This window comes from Pectinophora gossypiella, chromosome 26 (assembly GCF_024362695.1).
Source record: "Pectinophora gossypiella chromosome 26, ilPecGoss1.1, whole genome shotgun sequence".
NCBI classification, from domain to species: Eukaryota; Metazoa; Arthropoda; class Insecta; order Lepidoptera; family Gelechiidae; genus Pectinophora; species Pectinophora gossypiella.
Window position 1 is genome coordinate 6,549,406 of NC_065429.1, and position 23,069 is coordinate 6,572,474.

Consider the following 23,069-nt stretch of genomic DNA (forward strand, 5'->3'; position numbering starts at 1 on the left):
AACAGATTGCCCACACTTTTTTTAATTTGTGTTGAGGTGTTACCAATTGGTTCTTTTTAGAATTCCGACGGAGACGATGACGTATGATTGGTGGTATGGTTATGCTATGTATAAATAAAATTGCAAATTTCAAAACAATTATTTATTAATACCCATAAAAATCACACATAGCTCACAACACTAATCGACAACCAAATATTACTGCCGAAAAACCATGACGTCAGCGTGGCTGACTTTGAAATGTTAGCTGTTACTTGAGCATACCTTGTTTTAATATACGATGTGGTGGTGTAATTACCGCTTAAGAATATTGCAGATACTTCACTAAATAATTTTTATATAAATTTACATTTTATTTATTTAATATAATTTACAATGAAGATATTAATCTCATTATAGTAAGGCACATTTACAATAATATCTGTAAGTGGAAGACATTTTAACTAAAACTATGTGAATGTTAATTAATAACGGGTTCTTACTGCGTTTAAAATAGGGATATGATGATGGGGATAATATCAGGAGTCACATATCCCTATTTTAAACGCGGTAAGAATCCGTTATTATGTGTTTTAAGTATGATAATAACCGCGTAAACTTAAAACAATGTATGTAAATGTTGTAGATTTGCTGCGGACGGTACTAACTACTTGCCCGGACAAATGGGGAACTTACACCCTGAATACTAAATAAGTGCGTGCGAGTGAGAGAAACTGTCCGCGAACTTTTACTCCTTACTTCATACAGCTTTAGTAGTAGAAGTCCGGTTGAAATTCCGGTTTACTTCTTGAAAAGTATCAAAGGACAATGACTGTAATTGTATGAGACCCGTCCTCCACAGATACTTTATATGTGTAAGTAGTGACATTAGAGTCTATAAAAAGACTACCAATTAGTTTCAGCTTCAAAATCCATGGGGTTAAAAATAGCAACTTGAAAACTTGAGACAATGATGTACCAGCAGGTACCCAAAATCATATTTAAAAACCCGAATTCCGGCTACACCCCGCGTATTTCGAGAAAGTCGCCTTATGACAAAACTATCGACTCGCTAAGACGCTTCGAATGAATGTCTTTGAACTTGCGCAACTTTTTGGTTGCCCTAGTTCGGTCAACCGAACCCGCAACCAGACTTCTACTACTAAAGGTAATTTTATAATTTTCAACACATTCAGTTACAGAAAGAAATTAACATTATTATCTATTGCACTTTTAAAAAGTTACGTACATTTAAATACCAATAAAATCGGTTGGAATATCATTTGCAATAGGTTCGTCCTGTATTACATGGGACTTCAACATAGCTGGTGAGGAGTGACCGTGTACACAATACACCTGTGTCTACCTAATTTGGCTAGGAAATTACAGGCTGATCACCTGATTGTCCAAAAGTAAAATGATGCGTGCTTATGAAGTTAAGCTGTCGGTCCCGGTTACTACTTCCTGATGTAAGTACGCAGTCGTTACATGAGCCACGTCAGGGGCCTTTGGCGGCTCAATAGTATCCTTGACACCAAGGTTGATTTGAGGTTGGTTCATCCACCTCACAGCCGACACGATAGAAGGCTTCAAATTTAAGTATCCCGCCTTAAATACATATAAGTGCTAATTCCTGCAGACACCATCTAAATTTATTTTAAGCTATACCTGTTTGTTTGTATACTCTTTATTGATGATGATGATGAATATCCTAGCCCTCGTTGACAATTACTTCCGCACAATATCTCAGGAAGAGGAAATGATTGAAAACCAGCGCTGGATGGCGCCATAACATGGCTCCATGGCAGCACAAGCTGGGCCATTTCCTTTTGCCCGTATTCGCAATATTCATAATTACTTAGTTTATATAGCACATGTAAATTGTTACTGGCAATAAATTTATTTTATTCTTTATTCTTCTTCTTCTTTATATAATTTATCGTTTGATAAAGCATAGGCGAGCTTATCCCTTTGGGTTTTTTTTTGTTATCCGCCGAAAAGGAAAGGGACGGACGACTGACAACTGTTAATTTTAAAATGAATGAGTAAATGAACACCCCGTGCTAATCAAATAGGTATCTCACTGATATGCGACCCATTTGACGTGTGATTTCAACTTTATTCTACCGGACTATATTGACCAATGTAAAATTTTTAGTCGGTTGTTTTAGATTTCTGCTTAAAATTGACGTGTTTTCCATAAATTGTATGCCTGTCGATTACGCGTCCCTTTCTTTTTCAGGGGATAAGAAAATGACAGGTATAACTTAAAATAAAATTAGATGGTGTTTGCAGGAATTAGCACCAATATTAAAAAGTATATAAGTAATAAATTACAAAACGCAAAAAAATATCAATAAACTATACAGTATTCTACTATGTTATTTTTGAGTGTGAATACATGTATATATTAAATGAGGGATTTTCTTTTTTTGTTTATCCTAGCTGCTTGATAGATGGCGCTGAACTTAGTAGGTCTATGATATATGGTTGAGTAGACTTGCGGTTGAGGTGAGGAGCTCGGTGGCGCAGCGGTAAACGCGCTCGGTCTGCGATTGTTGAAGTTAAGCAACTTTCGCAAAGGCCGGTCATAGGATGGGTGACCACAAAAAAAGTTTTCATCTCGTGCTTCGGAAGGCACGTTAAGCCGTTGGTCCCGGCTGCATTAGCAGTCGTTAATAACCATCAATCCGCACTGGGCCCGCGTGATGGTTTAAGGCCCGATCTCCCTATCCATCCATAGGGAAGGCCCGTGCCCCAGCAGTGGGGACGTTAATGGGCTAATCATGAGACTTGCGGTTGAAAAACACTCATTGAACACAATATTTTTTTTTTATAGAAAACAACTTATAATAAATATATTATATAATAAATATTTATTTACTAAAATAAATAAAAGATTTTTTTTCTACTATTGGCATCTTGCCAATGGCCCAGTAACGTACTTGATAAGCGCCATCTAGCGAGGTTTGGAGAACTATTTCTTTTTAATTGACAACATTTCATTTTTACTAAGCTGCCTTAAATCGAAAACCATTTCGAGATATTTCTATGATTTACACAAAACACATTTTTTCAGATTTTTTAATTCAGTAATAATAGAAATATATTGAAAAATCCACGAGGTCAGAAGAGGAAGGCATAATAAGTTCAGACCTTTACATAAAAATTATAAAAAAAGTAAATGTCATACATAACATGACACTTTGTTTGCGACTTGTTTTAAATACGCATGCAAAGGTACATTACATTATACTGTCTTCATTCTATCAATGGCAGAATCCAATTTTCAAAAAATATTTTTTGTAACTTCTAGTGGAAAAATCTTGAAAAGAAAAAATATGTGTCTTCTATTTAAACAAGTACTTTCGAAATAGCACAAAAAAACCACGGCTTAAAAATTTGAAATGTTGTCAATTCTAAAAAAGAAAACCTCCCATTATACTAAATTAAAATGTATATAAATAAGAAAAAAATATATATGGAATGATATTTGATATAAAATATTTTAATATTTTTGTCATGAAGTGTCATGTCATATATAAGGAAAATGAGGCCGATTTTCTACATCCTATTATAAGCTATTCAAATTGCAAATAATTATATAAACTAATACATCTCATCCAGCGATGTTCCGTTCTCGGGAAAATTCCCAATTTGGGAACATTCCCCGCAGTAAAATGGTGCAAAACTTATGTAAAAAGAGCTATATATCTCCTATACTTATAGTTTGCGTGGAAGAGATTGCTACTTAGCAATAAGGCCGCCTATTGTACTCATTCTATTTCTCTTTTGTTTTGTATTTTGTTTTTTCTTGTTTGTGCAATAAAGTATTAGTTATGTTATGTTATATAACCTAACCTTTGGGCAGATAAGATCAGAGAACAAGAAAGAAAAGCAGCCAATGTCCTTACTATTGAAGAGTTTTTACAACGGGAACATTACTTTAGGTATATTCCCGAGAACGTCACATCTCCGATTTGCGATGAAAAAAAAACAGTCCATTTTTAAGTTTGATTTCCTTACTTGTGCCCTTTTCATTCTTATTGTATAATTGTCTGCCTACCCTGATACGAATACGTCGTGGTTTTACGTCGTCTATACAATAAACACTACAACATCACGCCCGCAACACTAACAGGGTCGACAGAACTACTAATCACAGTAAACACGTCACGGGCGCGCCACCAAAAAAAATGTATGCAATTGCTGAAGAATTAAAAGTGTGTCAGAAGTCTGCTCACCCCGGTAAGAAATAGGCGTGAGTTTTTTGTTACATGTATGTTTAAGATATATAAAATAATATTCAATTCAAAAATGGACTATTTTCGACTGAACAAATTACATATTTTTGAATTAACCTACTCTCAGGGTTTACAGCTCATCCCTGATATCCTCAGGGTTGTCGTCCTCAGGGAGCTCGTCGTCGGGCATGTCGTCGTCGTCCACTGCGGGCATGTCCGGCATGTCCTGCATCGGAGGTGGCATCATGCCCCCAAACCCGTACGGATCTGGGCCGTGAATCTGTTGACAGGGTTAAATTAACAGAAATCAGAATCATTTATTCAACGTAATTATCATGGATAAACTTGTTGAAAGTCAATGTAACATTTTTGAATTTACGTCATTTCGCAAGGTGTTATGGCTGAGGAGAAGAAATGACAAGAAACTGCAACAGCAACACATCTTTTAAAAACCAATGAGGATATACATTACAAGTTATTTAATAACTAGAGGAACACATTCAATACCAGATATTTTTATCATTTAGGTAGTCATTAATCTTATAATAAGCTTTTTTACTTAAAGTAAGCTTCACATGAGCTTTAAATTTATTTTCTGACAAATTTAAAATATTATCTGGTATTTTATTGTAAAAACGTATACATAACCCCAAAAAAGATGAATTTAATTTACTTAATCTAGAGTTTTGAATAGCAATTTTATGTTTATTTCGTGTATTGTAACATAAAACATAATTAACATAAACAGCCTATATACGCCCCACTGCTGAGCACAGGCGTCCCCTCAATTAACGGGAGGGGGTATGGAGCATACTCCACCACGCTGCTCCAGTATGGGTTGCTACGATATCCGACGATATCCTGTCATTGGCGAATAAATCGGCCCATGGTCCAGTGGTTAATTTTCTACGGGCAGACATATCTGTCTACCCTCTTTCTTTGCCGCTTGTTTATGTTTTTGATATCGGAATTATCGGAACCATCTGAACTCGCACCAAACTCACTACAAATTAGTAGAAAATTATGGATCTACCTACTCCACTCCAATCTCATCAGTCATCCCGTGATCATGGCACTTGCAACAGTGTCGAAATATCGGGAGTCTCATATCCCCGTATAAACGCGGTAAGAACCCGTTATTATGTGCTTTAATTATAGATCGCTGTATAAGCATATTATCTATTCCGTAATGTCCGACGGTTGGGGCCTGGTGATCAGTAACACAGGCCTATGCCTATCACAAACACCAGTCTCTCGCCTGCTTCATTAATCTGTACCCGTGTACATTGGATATTGTATTTAAGTTCTAAGCTAGTGAGAGATTTTTTTTAAATTCTTTTTTTTATATTACCTTTACGTATTCCGCCTCCATCTCCTGAGTCCAGGTGGTATCCTTCTCCGTCGGTATCATCCACTCCTCGCAGTAACTGGTGTGCTTGAAGCAGATCTGGAATTACACAAAATATCAACAACTATACAGTCTGTTAGAGACGTCGTAACGAAAACTTTGAGCCATAATTCAGACCTTGATTCTTGTTGCTGGCAACACAAGTATAAAAATAATTAATTAATATTTTTTGGTATGGCAATGTACCCCCTCTCACCATCTACATATACAGTCCACACAAACGAAGAGCCGAACAATTCTGAGTTGATATCAAGTGGAATTTTCATCATACGATGGCATGAACCCCCTGTATATAGATTAGCTGTGGTAGCCAAGTTGGAAGTATACAAAGAATAGACAGGGTGTTAGTGACATCGTAACGAAAACTTTGAGGAATGATTCAGACCATGATTCTGAGTTGATATCAAGTGGAATTTTCATCATACGATGGCACGAACACCCTGTATATAGATTAGCTGTGGTAGCCAAGTTGGAAGTATACAAAGAATATACAGGGTGTTAGTGACATCGTAACGAAAACTTTGAGGGATGATTCAGACCACGATTCTGAGGTATCAAGTGAAATTTTCCGTCGCAAAATTCATGATATTTTTTTGTTTTTTTTTTAATTATATTTTAATTTATACTTTTGCGATGAAAAATTCCACTTGTCCACGTTCCGATTCCAAGGTGTCATAATACATATTGTGAACCATCAATGACCCATGATCTCTGTCCGTGAAAGGGTTAAGATACATTGTTATATTGCTAAACAACAATTCAAATGTAACTTGTAATGCAACTTTAAAGAACGTCTAGGGCCCTGTGCCGAGGTTTTTCTTGCAGCTCCTTTCCCCGGCTATACAGGTTGTGAGAAGCTGCAGTAGTTTTAAGCGGATAAGACGTTCGTTATGTAAAAACTGACGATTCAAAGTGTAACTATGTTACCTACTGAATAAAGATATATTTGAATATGTACCTCGGTCTCAGCGTCCGGCATGATGTCATCATGAGGCCTGTTCTTGTACAAGTCAGTAATCTCGTCTTCATTCTCCTCAAACATGCGCTCGCACTGAAATGTACATACAAAATATATAATAACATTTATTTCCCTCAAATAAGCTGCTTAACGTGGGCATGTCGTGAAAACCGACATTTGAAGCGGAAGATCTTACATTCTGCAGAGTTACAGTGTAACAATGTATAGAGCTACAGTGTAACATTGTATAGAGCTACAGTGTAACATTGTATAAAGCTACAGTGTAACATTGTATAGAGCTATAGTGTAACATTGTATAGAGCTACAGTGTAACATTGTATAGAGCTACAGTGTAACATTGTATAAAGCTACAGTGTAACAATGTATAGAGCTACAGTGTAATAATGTATAGAGTTACAATGTAACATTGTATAGAGCTACAGTGTAACAATGTATAGAGCTATAGTTTTATAGAGCTACATTTTAAAATTGTTGAGCTACAGTGTAACAATGTACAGATCTACAGTGTAACAATCTATAGAGCTATAGTGTAACAATGTATAGAGCTATAGTGTAACAATGTATAGAGCTACAGTGTAACAATGTATAGAGCTACAGTGTAACAATGTATAGAGCTACAGTGTAACAATGTATAGAGCTACAGTGTAACAATGTATAGAGCTACAGTGTAACAATCTATAGAGCTATAGTGTAACAATGTATAGAGTTACAGTGTAACATTGTACAGAGCTACAGTGTAACAATGTATAGAGCTATAGTGTAACAATGTATAGAGTTAGTGTGTAACAATGTATAGAGCTATAGTGTAACAATGTATAGAGCTACAGTGTAACAATGTATAGAGCTACAGTGTAACAATGTATAGAGCTACAGTGTAACAATGTATAGAGCTACAGTGTAACAATGTATAGAGCTACAGTGTAACATTGTATAGAGCTACAGTGTATTATTGTAATACTGACATAATACTCGAGGCTCTTGTTGAGGTCGTCGTCAGTGACAAACTTGGTCTTGGAGAAGTCTCCGTTCATCTTCCCGTCGTCGTCTATCAGCCGCATGATCGCCAGCTTGCCCGTCGACTTGTAGTACACGCGGACATAGTCGTCCATCTTCTTACCTGACGATTTAAATAAAAATATAATTATTATATTATCAGCATCCGTGGTCTAGTGGCTAGAGCATTGGGCTCACGACCATGGGCGGATCCAGGGTTCCAGGGTCATGACAACGAATTTTTGGGTCACGAGTGGTCACTGCAATTTTATCTGATTCTCCACGGAGATAGGTTGTCTGCGACCTGGTGCCTGGTTATGTGTATTATATTACCACCAATATCACCAACCAATATCACCACCTATCACCTTGGTCTAAGAGAAAGCTCGGTGAGGCGTGGGTACTTAATTCATCTTGCGATGGATACCGTAAGGCTGCGTTTCCATTGACGCGGAGCTGTGCGGAGAGGAGCGGAGATGTGGCAGCAGGAATCGACCAATCACCGTGAGGAAGAGAGTGACAGAGCGTCTTCATTTTTCGCTCTCTCGAACGCTGTGATTGGTCAAATCCGCACATCTCCGCTTTACTCCGCCCATCTCCGCGTCAGTGGAAACCCGGCCTTGTAGACGGCGATACGGCTCACCTATCCTACTTTAGTTCATCTTACGATGGGTGTACGGTCACGAGCGTTAATATGTATTACACTTTGGTACCATGTCACATTAACTTTTTTGACAAATTGAACTGTAAGTCTCACTAAATGTCAAATATATTAGTGCGACAGAGTCCTAAAGTGGGTACATTTTATTGCTCATGACTGTACCTCTGACTACCCCGACTGAGATATAGTAGTGAGTATATGCTGTTGTGTTGTGTGATCAAACTTACAAATATCATCAATCATCTCGGAGATGTAGACGGATGACCGGTGAGCGGGCACCTTATCTTGCATGGTGTTGCCATCAGCATCCATGCGGAAGTTACCCACCTGAAAATTACAACGGAATTGGCTACTTGACAAGCTAGAATAGAATAGATATTGCAAGTCACAAGTTATACAAGGTGTTGTAGTTAATATATAGTTGACGACAGGTCGACATGGCAATCGGGGCATGAGGTGAGCCGCGGAGGCGAGGTCGCCCCGCACACCCGCACAATCCCCGCGGCGTCTTAGTCTTAGTGTCGCACGAGTCCGTATCGACCGCGTTTATCGATTATAATCTCGCTCACATAATTTATTACTATTGTATTTTAAAAATGGCTACGGTTGCATCTTCGTCGCGTGTTCAAGCAAAAAAACCAATAATTCACTCTCAAGCTCGAGAACTAGCTAGAAAAGTGTTAGAAAATTGTGACATGGAACGGAAAAATAATTGTTACAAATAGTTTTTGTAGCGATACGTTAGATGATTCAGATGAATAAATATTAACTTAAATGAAAACGTGGTATTATTTTATTCACATTTTGTTACATACATAATAAAAATATATCGATATTGAAAATGTCACGTCACTAGAGAATTGCCATGTCGACCTGTCGTCTACAGTACGTAAATTGACGCCCTGCTGGGGCACAGCAAACAAGAGCCGCAACTAGTTTCCGATTACTTAAAAATAAATAAAAGGAATCTCTAACTAACTTAAGGAACTTTTACACTTAAATCTATATTATGTATTTTTTTTTTTTTTTCATTTTTGTGCCCAAACATGCGATCGGTCGACTGACCATAAGCAGTTTTGATGGTTTGGTTTTATTAACATGCAGGACAGGCCCCCTCATTAGAAGGCTGCCTTCATTAAGGTCCTACTGTATGTTATCCCATATGTGCGTCCTTTTGAGGCGTCTCATATAGTGGTTGTCACTTAAACTCCGGGCCAGTTTGTTTTGGTGATGAGTAATTCGATCTTTGTATAGCCTTGTAGTATATGTACAATGGTGCTAATTCCTGTAAATACCATCTAATTTTATTCTAAGTTATATCTGTCATCTTCTTATCCGCCGAAAAGGAAAGGGACGGGTAATCGACAAGCATAAAATTTATGGAACACACGTCAATTTTAAGCACAAATCTAAACCAACCGTCTAAAAATTTTACATCAGTCAATAACCCGACACAGTTAAGTAGACAGCACGTCAAACGAATTGCATACCAGCGATGTACCTTTTTGATTCGGCCGGGTTATTCATTCATTTACTCATTCTTCCTAAAATTAAGAGCTGTGAATCATCCGTCCCTTTCCTTTTCGACGGATATGAAAATGACGGATATAACTTAAAATAAAATTAAGCGGTGTCTGCAGGAATCGGGGCCATTACCTATTTATTTAGTTATTCAGAATCACCCTGAATATTTGTTACGTTACTTACACCCCGTACAAGTATATACAAGTATAACATAATCTTCTATCGTCTGGGTTGTGAGGTGAATTACCAACCTCATCAACCTAATATAAATGTTTTCGAACTCCGATCAAAAGATAAGTAGGATTAATGAGATAAAAAATACTAGATAATCTTAAAAGAAGATAAAAAATAACACAGAATGACTTTATAAAAGTGATAGTTACTACTAGGACAACGGCCTCTGTGGTCCAGTGGTTTGAGCGTCGGGCTCACGATCCGGAGGACCCGGGTCCAAATCCCGGTGGGGACACATCACGAAAATCACTTTGTGATCCCTAGTTTGGTTATAGGACATTACGGGCTGATCACCTGATTGTCCGAAAGAAAGATGATCCGTGCTTCGGAAGGCACGTTAAGCCGCTGGTCCCGGTTACTACTTACTGATGTAAGTTAGAAAGCGTTACATAGCCATGTCAGGGGCCTTTGGCGGCTCAATAGTAACCCTGACACCAGGGTCGATGGGGTTGGTAATCCACCTCACAACCCACACGATAGAAGAACTACGAGGGTGGTAGAGGGGCAAGTCATCAAGACACCTGGCAGCCACACAGCCGTAGGTTACTCGATTTTTTGTCAATTAGTTTCTACCCCACTTAAAACTGAGACCACAAATTGTCCTGGATTAAAATTAGAATAGAATAGAATAACTTTATTTCCAAAACAGTGAAGGTTACAAAAGCATTTACATAAATTAAGTTATAGTTAATTACCTTCTCTATTACGAGGTGTGTTATTATATGAAAAGGTACTTATGTCATCTCCCTAGCATTATCCTGTTTTCCACAGGGTCCACTTACCTAATCTGAAGATTTGACAGGACCAATTTACAGAAGCGACCGCCTGTCTAACCTTCCAACCCGCGAAGGGAAAACCAGCCCAATACAGGTTAGGTCACACACTTCCGAAAATGCGTTTCCCGGGAATGAGTTTACCTCACGATGTTTTCCTTCACCACTGAGCAAGTGATAATCATTTATGATCCAAACATGAATTCGAAAAAAAATTCGACAATCATTGGCTTAGGCCTGTGCTGGATTCGAACCTGCAAAAGGTGCTTACCTCACTGTACTACATGGAATGAAATAAATAATTGAGAATTGAATGGAGAATTAACTATCAGTCAATTTTAATGTAGACTTTCATTACTTTTGCCCACATTTTATTACCGTTTAGTAATAAATGGAAATGAATATAACTGTCATAAACATTTTAATTGCCTTCAATTGGTAATTAACCACAATATAGCAAGTTTTATACCAGTAATAGGCTACTTTCCAACTAGTCAAATCAGTTACCTTTTACTAAACGTCAAAACACGAAATTACTATGGAATTTGTATGAAAAAGCACACTGTGACGTTATAGAAATACATGATAAAATGTGGGAATTATTATTACGTCTTTTCTTATTAAAATGAATAAATATGTTAAATAGAAATAGAAAATGTTTTTCGTTAGTTCTAGATCTGTCTTTATTTAGGAATCAGAATTTCAAAATTTATCTTGAACCTAGCACAGAGACCCAATTACCTACTGAATAGATAGGGATTATAATTATAACTGAATATCACAAATTCTTGTCTCTACACAGGTATATGCACCATACTATTTATTTATTTATTATTTGTGTTTGAGAGGGCTCAAACAGATGCAGCCCAAATGGCCACTGCGACCTAGCGAGATCTATTGTGACCAAATCCCTACATACATTTAAAACTCCTCCTCTACACCAATCCGTTTGATTAAATGGAACGTCTTTTTGGGATGTCTTTTTGAGGAGACATCCTGGGGATCCATTATGTGGCCCCCCAGTGCTTGGCTTCTACTGTGCATGAGAGCCTCACAGCTGCACAGCAGGTGTAATGGCGTCTCATCCTCCTTTATAAATGTGTTTTTTTTATATAATTCTATGTTTTTTTTTTATATAGCTCCATTCTATATAGGTGCTTCTTACACTAAACTATATAGCTTCAGTTTATTTTCTTCATTCATTTCTCTTAGTTTTATGTGTTGAAGATTAGGAAACTATGCCGGCAAGAACGTTATTTTGCTACTGCATTTGAAATACTAATTGTACGAAGAAGTAAAACACGGCAAAACAGAAAAAAGCACAAGGGACTTACATCAACTTTTTTCCATTTGTCTACTTTGGCTATAGCCTTGTCGAGTTCTATGAAGGTCGTCCGGCATACTGAAATTAATATTATCCAGATAAGTACACGTCTAATAAGTTTTTTATACAATAAAACCAACAAAAACACAGACCTAAACATTTCAAATTCTTCGGATCTATTCTCGCTGAAACTACTGCAAACAGAACAATAAAAGTTAGTAGAGATAGACTGGACCACATTTTTACAACTCTTTTATCACTGTTTCACAGTCAGAAAGGTATAATTTTCTGAGAAAATTTGATAAAAATGCTTCGAAATTTTCTCGACGTGTAAAAAGTTTATCTTATTCTGTCAAATACACGCACCTATCCCTGATTGGTCGGTTTGGTGATAATAAAATTAAAAAGTTAAAAGTCATTCTCATTGGTCCATTTAAATTAAAAGTTATTCTACCGAATGCAGTTGGTAATGAAGAATGCTTTAAAACCATAAGAAATAGATGTCATTGAAATTAAGCAAGGTTATCTGTACCGCCAAAAAGATTTAGCACGTTCGTACTTGAGCCGTAATTTTTTTAGATAATATATTTTGTTACGTACTTTAATGAAATCAAAATTCTTAATTATTTTCTCATTTCAGAAAGAAATAAACCGTCTGTTTTATCTACTGTTTGTAATTTTGACATAACATGAATTAATTTAAAAACATCCGAAACTATCATCCAGCTTTTTAGATTATTACCTACTTTTTAATTTGAAAAATCAAAACAAGCCTTTCTTATTTATTATGATTTTTATTCAGCGTGCAATCATGAACACGCTTTTTACACATGGAAAAACTGTCAATACGACAAACATTGCAAATGTGTGAGTGGCATCAAGAGGAAAATGGAATTTATCAAGAAAAAAACTATTGACTTCGATATCAGAAACATTCCACGTGATAGAAATTTTACGAAAAGCATAAATGATTTCAGTATTTAAAGTTCAATATCGACTGAGTTTTGTGTTATGTAAATTCGTGTATAATTAATAAGAATTTGCCCTTTCTGGCTCCCTCACTGCCCATTCTCCGGTTTTCCGCCCGCCGCGCCCCCCTCCTATCAACCGACCCAAACTAAACCAACCAACAGTTCGCATTCGGTCTTTCACCGCGTAGGACGTTTGCTTGTCGGAATGTATAATTTTTTTGTGAATATCAAATCATTTAAAATCTTGAAAATACCATAGAATTCTTGTTTATCTCGCCAAAAAGTGACGTTTTCGTGAAAATTGTGAAGAAAGAAGCAAGTTTCAAGTAAAAATAGAGGTGAGTTTGTGCTTGACAGATTGCGTCTTTTCCTATTACAGCTTATTATCAGAATAATTTGTTGATTTAGAACGCTTTTCTCTGTAGGCTCTGCCCCTTATCTTCAAATTCCTATTTGTTGGTAACATATTGCATACACGTATCTTTTACGCCTGACTCAATTTTACATAATACACATACAAAACTCTATTCCCAACGAATTTCTCATCGCGTTCGTGTATAAATCTTATCAAAACACGTCGTAGCGTGTTCAATCGAAAAATGTTAATTTCATAATGTTGACCGCGCGCTCTCTACGGCAATCGCGCGACTTGGCAACGTCCACTCAATCACTTGTTATAAAAAGTTGATTTTGTAACAAAAGTGTGTTATTTTCTTTGCGCCGGTGTTTCCCTTTGTTTTACGTGTGAAATCGGCCCTTTGTCCTTCGACAGGGAGCGCTGGGCGCGCCGTGGTAAAGGAATTTCGACTCTAGAAATGTGCCATAATACATGATGATATACATTCGTCGCTGGGCGCGCTTCGCCGCTCGCTCGCGTCGTTTCCAAGCTCGTACTCGTATGTATCGTACCTACGTATCTACGTGGAGGACGCGAGTGTGCTCGCGCGGTAGTTTGTTTATAGTCCCTGCTGAGGGAAACTAGCCCTTATACCGCTGGGAGAGAGCGCACAGTAGGGCAGTGTCGTCGTCCCGTCGGTGTTTGTCTATCGATCTCCGCGGTGGCCAATGGCATATGTCGGGGCAGACCTGCGCGCCAGCCTCGCCTCGGTGAAAGCCGGGCGCGCGACCGATATACTTCTATGTATAGCCATCTATAGCCGATATCTTATCACATACGCCGTAGCCGCCAACTTTACGATTTGTCGGAAGCCAACTAGATGTTTTCGCATTCGAAACTTGGTGGTACGCGAAGCAGCAGATACAATTCGAGTCATGAATGTTTTGCCGTTCTGTTTGCGACCTCAGCGTCACCGCGCGGGGGGAGGGAGCCAGAAATAGAAGTGCGGATTGGAAACGCGCGACGTGGCAACGTCGCGCGCCCGATCGCGCTCAGTGTCGGTTCAAAATGGCGGCTGTGCGTGATCGATACCGTGCAAATTTTGTTGAAAATGTTCGAATTTGTGATGCATCTAGTTGTGGGTCGGCCCGAGCGGTACCTTGGGACCTCGGGGCGTACGCTCCGCACCCGGCGCCGGCTACCGACCCGCTCAATGTACGTATCTCAAAACCATATTGCGCCGACACTTTGTCCTCCCTACATAAGTAGCTATGGATATGCCATGCATAGCACTAGCCGCTGCAATCGCGTTCATCTAGACGAGTAGACACCTATCGCTCGCATATCCATATCTGCAACTATTCGCATACCTTTAACGGCTATAAATGCGCGTATACATGAAATCTGGAATGCATCGACACGTAGGTACCTTTCTTTCAGATTACGTAATAATAATTAAAGAAAAATTGATTTCGTTTAACAATAGCGGTCGTGATTTAACTCTTAGTAGATGGGTTTTATCTCATCGGGATCTGATAATGGCAAAAAACTGTGTGGTCTCATCATCCGCATCCGCAAAGTGCTTGCATGTGATAAATGGAAACAAGATGGCGGGCGCTTGTAAAATTAAGACGCAGTAGCGCGCCCGGAGCGACAACGTCGCACCGCGCACCCGCGCAGTAATTGTGAGCCGTCACTTGTTCGATAAGAAATTTCAAGGCTATACGTTTCGTATCCTCCGCCCGTAACAATGGATAAATTTAATACTTGCGATAAATTAGTTTCGTACCTTTATTTACGATGTTATTGGACCTGCAATTAAGTTTCGGCAGTCAGTTAACGTTATTTGTGTGTTCACTCACACATCGTTGGTCTAATTGGGGTTAATACTTCGGCGTCGGTAGGTATGTTCTATCTGCCGCACGCACACATGGATATTGTGATTATTCGTCGGTTATAGGAATAGAAGCTTTATGTAGGATAACACTATAGTTATGTAGACGTATAGATACTGGAGTTTACGTCATATTCGCTATCCGAGCCTCACCCAATTGTAAACATTGCATATTCATGAAGGATAACGCTTCATATCTTTAAAAGATGCGATTTATATCAACAATAATTGTTTTGTTTCTGAATAACAGGATTTTTAACTGTTGTTTATTGTGTTTAAACCGAACTATGAGCTTAGAGCTGATTTCTCCAGAAAATTAATCTCTTTTTAACTTGATTTAGGAAGAATAACTTTGAATCCTCTATATCAAGAAACCAAAATATCTGGTTTGAAATGGAATTCCCAATGACAGCCGCGGATGATCCGATGTCTCATCATTATCGTTACGCTGTGCCGATAGATGGCGCTACTATTCACATTTTGATTTAACTCGAACATGTGAGGCGTTCACGAGTTCTGCGCTTGGTAATTTCATATCTCTTATCATTGCTTGTTGTGAAACAGCTACATGGTTACTTCAAGATTGCAATGTCCGGTATATCCTACGACTTCGGTCATTGTCTTTGATTTTGTTATTCTTCTGCCTTTGTCTATGTGATTTATGGTGGAATAGAACAGCTGATACAAGGAATGCTAACTGCATTCCTTTGTTTTTTTTTCCCTTTCCGTGTTTCGGTGATGGATTTCGGAAAATAATTGTTTGTGCCATAAAATCACCTTAGTTTTTTCTTAACATAGATTATGCGGTCAAAAAAGTGGTGTTAAGATCAGTTCCGGTAAATTTTTTGAGTTGTTTATTAAGACAATTGTTTTTGTAATGCTTGCTCGGGATTCTAGAGGAGTTTAGTTACTTCCGAACTTCACTTCCATAAAATCATAATCCGATTTCATTCACCAGTCTATTCGCTCAGACCTGTCTTGGGTAGGTGTTCTGTTTTGCATATTCCAACTTTGCACGCTCAGCAGTTAGCTATGCCAGCAGTTTTGTCCATTAAATTATTGCCTGCTTATTTAATTCTCCAATTACTTGATTAGTTCAAGCAGGTTTCGTATATTATTGTTCGCTGGTTTCCAGTACCAAGCATAGATTCTCAGGTTGAGCCTTTTAATAAAGCAGTTTCCAACTAGTCAAATCAGTTACCTTTCACTAAACGGCAAAACACGTACTTACTATGGAATTTGTACGAAAAAGCAACCTGTGACGTCATAAAAATGTGACAAAATGTCGCATTTTTCTTTATTAAAATTCATAAATAAGTTAAATATAAAAAAGAAAATGGTTTTTGTGACCTTTAGATCTGTCTTTATTTAGTAAAAAATCTGAATTTCGTAATTTATTTTTGACCTAGGAAACTACCCAATTCCAACAAAAACATAGCATGTTTTTATATCTTTCTGGCATTAAACCGTCAGGGGGAGGTCCTTTCTAACATATTGGAATATATGTCATAATCCAAATCAAAAGGGCCCTTATTAGAACTGCGTTAACGCTAATGCTTTCAGGCATTTAATTTCTATATACAAGTATAGTCTATTATCATACCATCGTCGCCTTATAATGAGAACCCGATACCCGTCCCTTACCTTTTCGGCGGATTAGAAAGTGACAGGTATAACTTAAAATTAACTTAGATGGTGTGTACAATCATGTACCCACTTTAGAACCCTGTCGCACTATTATATTTGACATTTAATGAGACTTGCGGTTTAATTTGTCATAAAAGTTAATGTGACATGGTATCAAAGTGTATTATTACTCGTGACTGTACTGGAATCAGCACAATTATAGACTTTATTCATATCTTCGTACTTGCCTTATTAATAGGATTTAAAAGTCTAAAACTCACTGGCATTTCGACTCGACAAGTTTCCTCTTTACGGAGTAACCAAGTTTGGTTGTCAGGTTACCCTTTGAAGTTTTCTTTTGCGTAGTAATCTTAGTTATTTGTTCTGTAAGTTTTATATGATTTAACTTTAACGTTAATGTTGTTTGCAAAATCTTGAAATTTCTTTTAAATTGCATTTTCGACGAGTAATGTTGTAAGTAAAATTCAACCATTGTGTGTGGAACAAAATAACACAAGATATTTACACACGACTTAAAACTAGGTACACTTAGCAGTTGTGTTAACATAACAGTCATAAAAATAATTTTCTAGAACAGCATATCTTAAAACCACACAAACCCTTTCTTTCAAAACTTACGACATCCATCCGCTTTTAGAATAAGGGACTTTCCAAGCTACGTTCACAATAAACAATATAGATGGCGTTGTACAGCTTTAAGGCGATAATTACCTATTTTCTGATTATAATTAAAACACATAATAACGGGTTCTTACCGCGTTTAAATGGGGATATGAGACTCCCGATATTTCGACACCACACCCCATTTAAACGCGGTAAGAACCCGTTATTATGTGTTTTAATTATGATAATAACCGCGTAAACTTAAAACAATGTATTTTCTGATTGTTCGGGTACTTAATTATTCCAAAATACAATGTAATGGCAGAAGCATATATTATATAAAAATATAATAATTGTTTCTTGATATTTGGATCACATTATGTATGTATGTTATGTAACGTAATTTACGTTGCTACCTAGGTATATTGCTTCTCTTTATTTTGATCAGAATAATACCATTATGGAAGATGTAATTGTGCCTGGGTGTAATAAAAAGGGTCATCATTTATACCCAAAAACAAAGATAAAAGGTTTGTTATCCCTGAAATTAGAATTAAACGAAGGAAAATCTGTACAGCGCCATCTATATTATTTTTGAGGAACGTAGCCTGGAAAATCCTCATTATCCTATTTCTATTGAATATTTATTTACTGCCTTATTTTTAAGCAATAGTAATCGCAAAAGTTGATTATGAATGTCGCAATAAAAAATATATTTTTGCTGGCAATGGAATAGCGTTGTATTGTATTAGCCTTTCTGATTTATATTATGTTTCTTTGAAAATACAATTTGATTCTAGTTGATTTTGAATACCGCTTTATTATTCAGCTGTTGGTCATTGAAAACTACATATTTTATCTACATCTTTTTCCTTCAATTTGAATTTAAAATGTGCAACGGTCGATTCGAACGAGTGAGAAATCAGGTGTTTTTCAGTGACAGGTTGAAAGATGAATTTATTTTAAATAAAAAATGCAAAAAATATATTTATTGTTTGGTTTTATAATCCCCACCTAAGTAACTAATTACGTCATACGTTTTATGAAGATAGAGAAAACTACTGTAGAGAAGCAGAATTATTTAGCTGTATTTTAAAAAATATGATAAATAGTGGCCATTTTTCACAGATACAATGTTTTATTTTAGATTTAAAGTTCTTTATGCCACACTTCACTTCACTGCAAGGAAAAAATACCTTTATTAGCATCAGGTAAGTCGAAGCTAGTTTTAAAACTATCAAATTAAAGTAAAACTAATATTGTGACTGACAAAATCAACCGGGTGAGAGCCCTCAGCAATGGGGAGCCCATTTGTTCGGCTAAATAGTTAATGCCACCTGCGGCAAATCTACAATAAGTCACGTCAAAAAAAAATCTAAAAAATATGCCTAAAATCAACATTAATAAAATCCTGTTTCTGTATTTTATTCGTATTTTTAATTCATGCTCAAAAAGTGGTCTGGTTAGTTTTATTATCATCTGCTTGACATACATTTTCTCTAGTCCTTGAAACTACTTTCACCATATTTATATTTGGTTTATAAAAATGATCCTCAATGAACTTTTACACTAAACTGTCGCATTTCTAAAGAGTTTGTATTATATTATTATTTGTTTGCCAATGGCAAAGGACGTTAACACAATCTCTATTTATAGACAAAGCGTCTTTAGATGTCCTTTATTTACTTCATGCGATTCGAAAGCCGTAAGCTATTTAAACCTCCATTGTATTTGCTCGGGGACTCTCGTTGTAATCATTTTACTGCTCTTACTGTCCCCTCTCCGAACTATCCACAGCGTTGTTGTCAAGGCAACCTGTCTCAATGTCTACATGCATAACGTTGCGTCTATATGATATACCTACTGCGTGGGACTGAATAAGCCTTACCAATTTCTTCAATTTCTCTTCTACATACCTATAGCTAAATTGCTAAGCGTTTCCATTGGCCAAGCCTAAATGACTTCACGCATCGCGCTGTTGATATTTGATGCATTGATTTATTTATGAAACTATTATGAAGCGTAAAACCTGATTATATCAGGTCTGAAATGAAAAGATATATTGTTTATCGAAGTATTTTCTTGAATCAAAAATTTTGGCGGGAAACGGGCGTAAAGCGCCCGGTTGCGCTCTCAATCGCAAACTGTTGTATAATTTTAGAGAAAGGAGATTTGTTTTGGTCCACCACCTCCGTGGAGGTTCGTCGGTCGTGGCATTTCATATCGCGGCACGTCCGCTCGCTATTATCGAGGAGACGTTGCCGCTCCGAACGTGGGGGCTCCGGTTCGGGCTCGATTACTCGGGCAGGCCCTCTGTGGACAGAGATTGGCGGCGCTCAACGCAGTCAGTCGGCCGCGCAGCTTGGTGCGCGACGTTCGTTTGCGGAGGGCTCCGGTCACGTCTCTTCTGTGTGGGTTCGGCAGCCCCGCGAGTGCGAGCGAGACAGCGCACCGGTGGTGTGAGTGAGACACTCGAGAAAGAGACCGCGCTATGGCAGTGTCGCAACCTCGCCCACCTGACCGTGTTGATGCCGCGCTCGAAAAAGTTGCGCCGTTGCGCTATTTGGAGGCGCACGAATGTGCTCGCACGGAGCGTGCAGTGACGCGTTATTATCACAAAACCCTGTCTAACCACAGTTTTTTGAGTTACAAAAGACATTTTCAACGTAATACTGAAGACTTTACTGTGTTACAACAAATTATTCAACGGTACGTATTACTTTTATGATATTTTATGAGGTCGCTGGAGGCGAATCGTTATCTGCATTAGCTAGATAAGTAGGAGCTCACATCTCGTCATGTACAGTGTATGCAGAATCCTATTTTCCATTAAATAATACTATAGAATTGACGCTGATCGCGCGATGTAATTGTTGGTATTTAGTCGCCATTTTCTACGTCGGTGACGAATACCGCCGCGCCGTCCCCGTTTCCCCTACTCCACCGCAAACCGGACTCTACCGCTCTACTCTGAAAGATGATTATCCTCGATCAACGCTAACTTTTTCTTCAAATGAGATCCGCTCGCTATGATTCATTGTGGAAATAATAATAACGTTTTCGTGAGAGAACTTTGTATTATAAAGAACTTAATACGCCGTAAGGATTTCGATTTCAGAACGTATAGTTTATAGTCAATTTCAGAACGGAGTTACGGAACGGAAGTAATAATAGAAAAAAAAATGGCGCGTAATCAAGCAAGTGTCATACGCCTTTGTTGAATTGGTCTTCGAGCATTCGCATTTTCCGTCAGTTTTCGCTTTGAGTGCACCTAGCAGCGGTTTTATCGATTTGTATACGTTTTCCGCTATAAATAAGTACGAGTTTGTGTCATCGACGCGGCGCGGGACCGGTTTGGTCGGACCTGTGTGGGTGCTTCGGTGCGAGAGCATTCCAAATTCAATCAAGCAGCTTTCGTACCATAAACGCGCAGTGAGTGCAAGATATTCGTTTTTGTTGCGTAATTGTTGTTTGTAAGCTTACAAATTACGATGCGTTGTCACGTCACACGGTCTTTATTTTAGCGCATCGTTGGGCGTGTGACGTCAGCGCGCATCGGGTTAAAATCGACACCCAATTGATTTTCTGTAAGTTTTCTCTGCTAATAACGGGTTCAAACTACTGTTATAGATATTTTGCGTAGCTGTTTAGTCACGCTGGCGTGAGTAGGTATACATAACCTCGCATTTATAACCTTAATATCTTCATACCTATTATTAGGTTATAGCCGGTCACATGTATAAAGGTTTAATCTTCTATCGTGTGGGTTGTAAGGTGGATTACCAACCCCATCAGCCCTGGTGTCAGGGTTACTATTGAGCGGCCAAAGGCCCCTGACATGGCTCATGTAACAACTAAGTACAAACCACGTCACGACCAACAGCTTAACATGCCTTCCGAAGCACGGATCATGTTACTTTCGGACAATTAGGTAATCAGCCTGTAATATCCTAACAAAACTAGGGATCACAAAGTGAGTTTTGTGATATGTCCCAACTGGGATTTTAACCCGGATTGTGAGCCCAACGCTCAAACCACTGGACCACGGAGGCCATAGGTAGGATTAATCTTGAAGTTATGCAAACCGGTAGACACCTATGATTTAGTTACAACAATATGCTTAACAAAAGAAACAAAATGATTTTGATTTTTTCTACAAACATATATTTTTTTTTTTTGTTTAAATACACCAATGATTTCCTTGGCAGTTCTGTTTTTTATTACATAAGTATATTGTGCTGGTGTAAATTCACGACAGCAATCACAATTAGGGTGAACAGAGTGTTTTTCAGAACAAAATTAAGATGGGTATCTTAGTCTTAACCCATATGGTTGCTGATCTTACTAACCTAAATGTTAAAAATGCCTGTTATTAAATGTGTTCCTCTAGATATTACATAACTTGGAATGTATGCCTACATTGATTTATATGTGTTGCTGTAGCAGTTTCTGACATTTCTTTTCATCAGCCATAACTCCTTGTGGAATGACGTAGATTCAAAAATGAAAAATTGACCTTCAATAAGTTTATCCTTGATATAATTCATTTGCAATAGAAATAAATGGATTTTTTTTGTGCCCAAACATGCAATCGGTTGACAGACCATAAGCAGTTATTATGACTTGGTTTTTAGTGGTGTGCAGGGCAGGGCCCCTCATTAAAGTGTTACTATATTATTTATATACTCACTCTTGGGGAGGCCTTTGCCAAACGACAAACTGGCACATAAGAAAATGGAAAATAAACTATGATACTTTAATATTTATGGAAACTATAGTTATATTATGCAAAAAAAGAAGTCAATAATAAAGGCTTATATTATTATTATATAATATTTATATAGTTTATATATTATTCCATACTAAAATAAAAGTAATATTAGAAAAAGGTGTTGACAGACAGACGAATGGACAAGAAAGTGATCCTATAAGCGTTCCGTTTTACAATTTGAGGTTCTGAACCCTAAAAAAGATATTTGCTCAGAAACATGACATCAGAATCCATTTATTCTCTTAGGTTAGGTAGGTACAGAGTCACAGTATGGTACCTATAAGTCAGTGTTATAGGATCTCTATCCTGCTAATAATTGAATTCAGAATGGTGCTAATTCCTGTAAATACCATCTAATTTTATTTTAAGTTATATCTGTCATTTTCTTATCCGCCGAAAAGGAAAGGGACGGGTAATCGACAAGCATAAAATTTATGGAACACACGTCAATTTTAAGCACAAATCTAAACCAACCGTCTAAAAATTTTACACCCATCAATAACCCGACATAGTTAAGTAGACAGCACGTCAAACGGATTGCATACCAGGGACGTACCTTTTGATTCGCCCGGGTTATTCATTAATTTACTCATTCTTCCTAAAATTAAGAGCTGTGAATCATCCGTCCCTTTCCTTTTCGACGGATATGAAAATGACGAATATAACTTAAAATAAAATTAGGTGGTGTCTGCAGGAATCGGGGCCATTATCTGACCAGCAGAATGTG

General features: G+C 37.6%; 2 protein-coding genes across 5 annotated transcripts in view; one reads left to right on the plus strand and one right to left on the minus strand.

Moving 5' to 3' along the window:
- Positions 1-127: 127 nt before the first annotated feature.
- On the minus strand, positions 128-12,475 carry LOC126378501 (protein seele). The gene is made up of 7 exons (XM_050026912.1): positions 12,272-12,475; positions 12,130-12,197; positions 8,492-8,591; positions 7,573-7,727; positions 6,590-6,682; positions 5,575-5,670; positions 128-4,503 (listed from the first exon to the last, which is right to left on the minus strand). The coding sequence occupies exons 1-7, from the start codon at positions 12,357-12,359 to the stop codon at positions 4,354-4,356; spliced, it is 750 nt and encodes a 249-aa protein (XP_049882869.1). The 5' UTR covers positions 12,360-12,475; the 3' UTR covers positions 128-4,353.
- A 764-nt stretch (positions 12,476-13,239) lies between these two features.
- Positions 13,240-23,069, plus strand: part of LOC126378335 (paired amphipathic helix protein Sin3b) — a 67,485-nt gene continuing 57,655 nt past the window's right edge. For 2 of the 4 annotated variants that reach the window (XM_050026584.1, XM_050026587.1), the window contains exon 1: positions 19,905-20,280. The gene's annotated coding sequence lies outside the window, so the exon portion shown is untranslated. Of the gene's footprint in view, positions 13,429-14,409; positions 14,643-19,904; positions 20,281-23,069 lie in introns of those variants that run through there. The other 2 variants (XM_050026585.1, XM_050026586.1) reach the window with 2 other exon arrangements.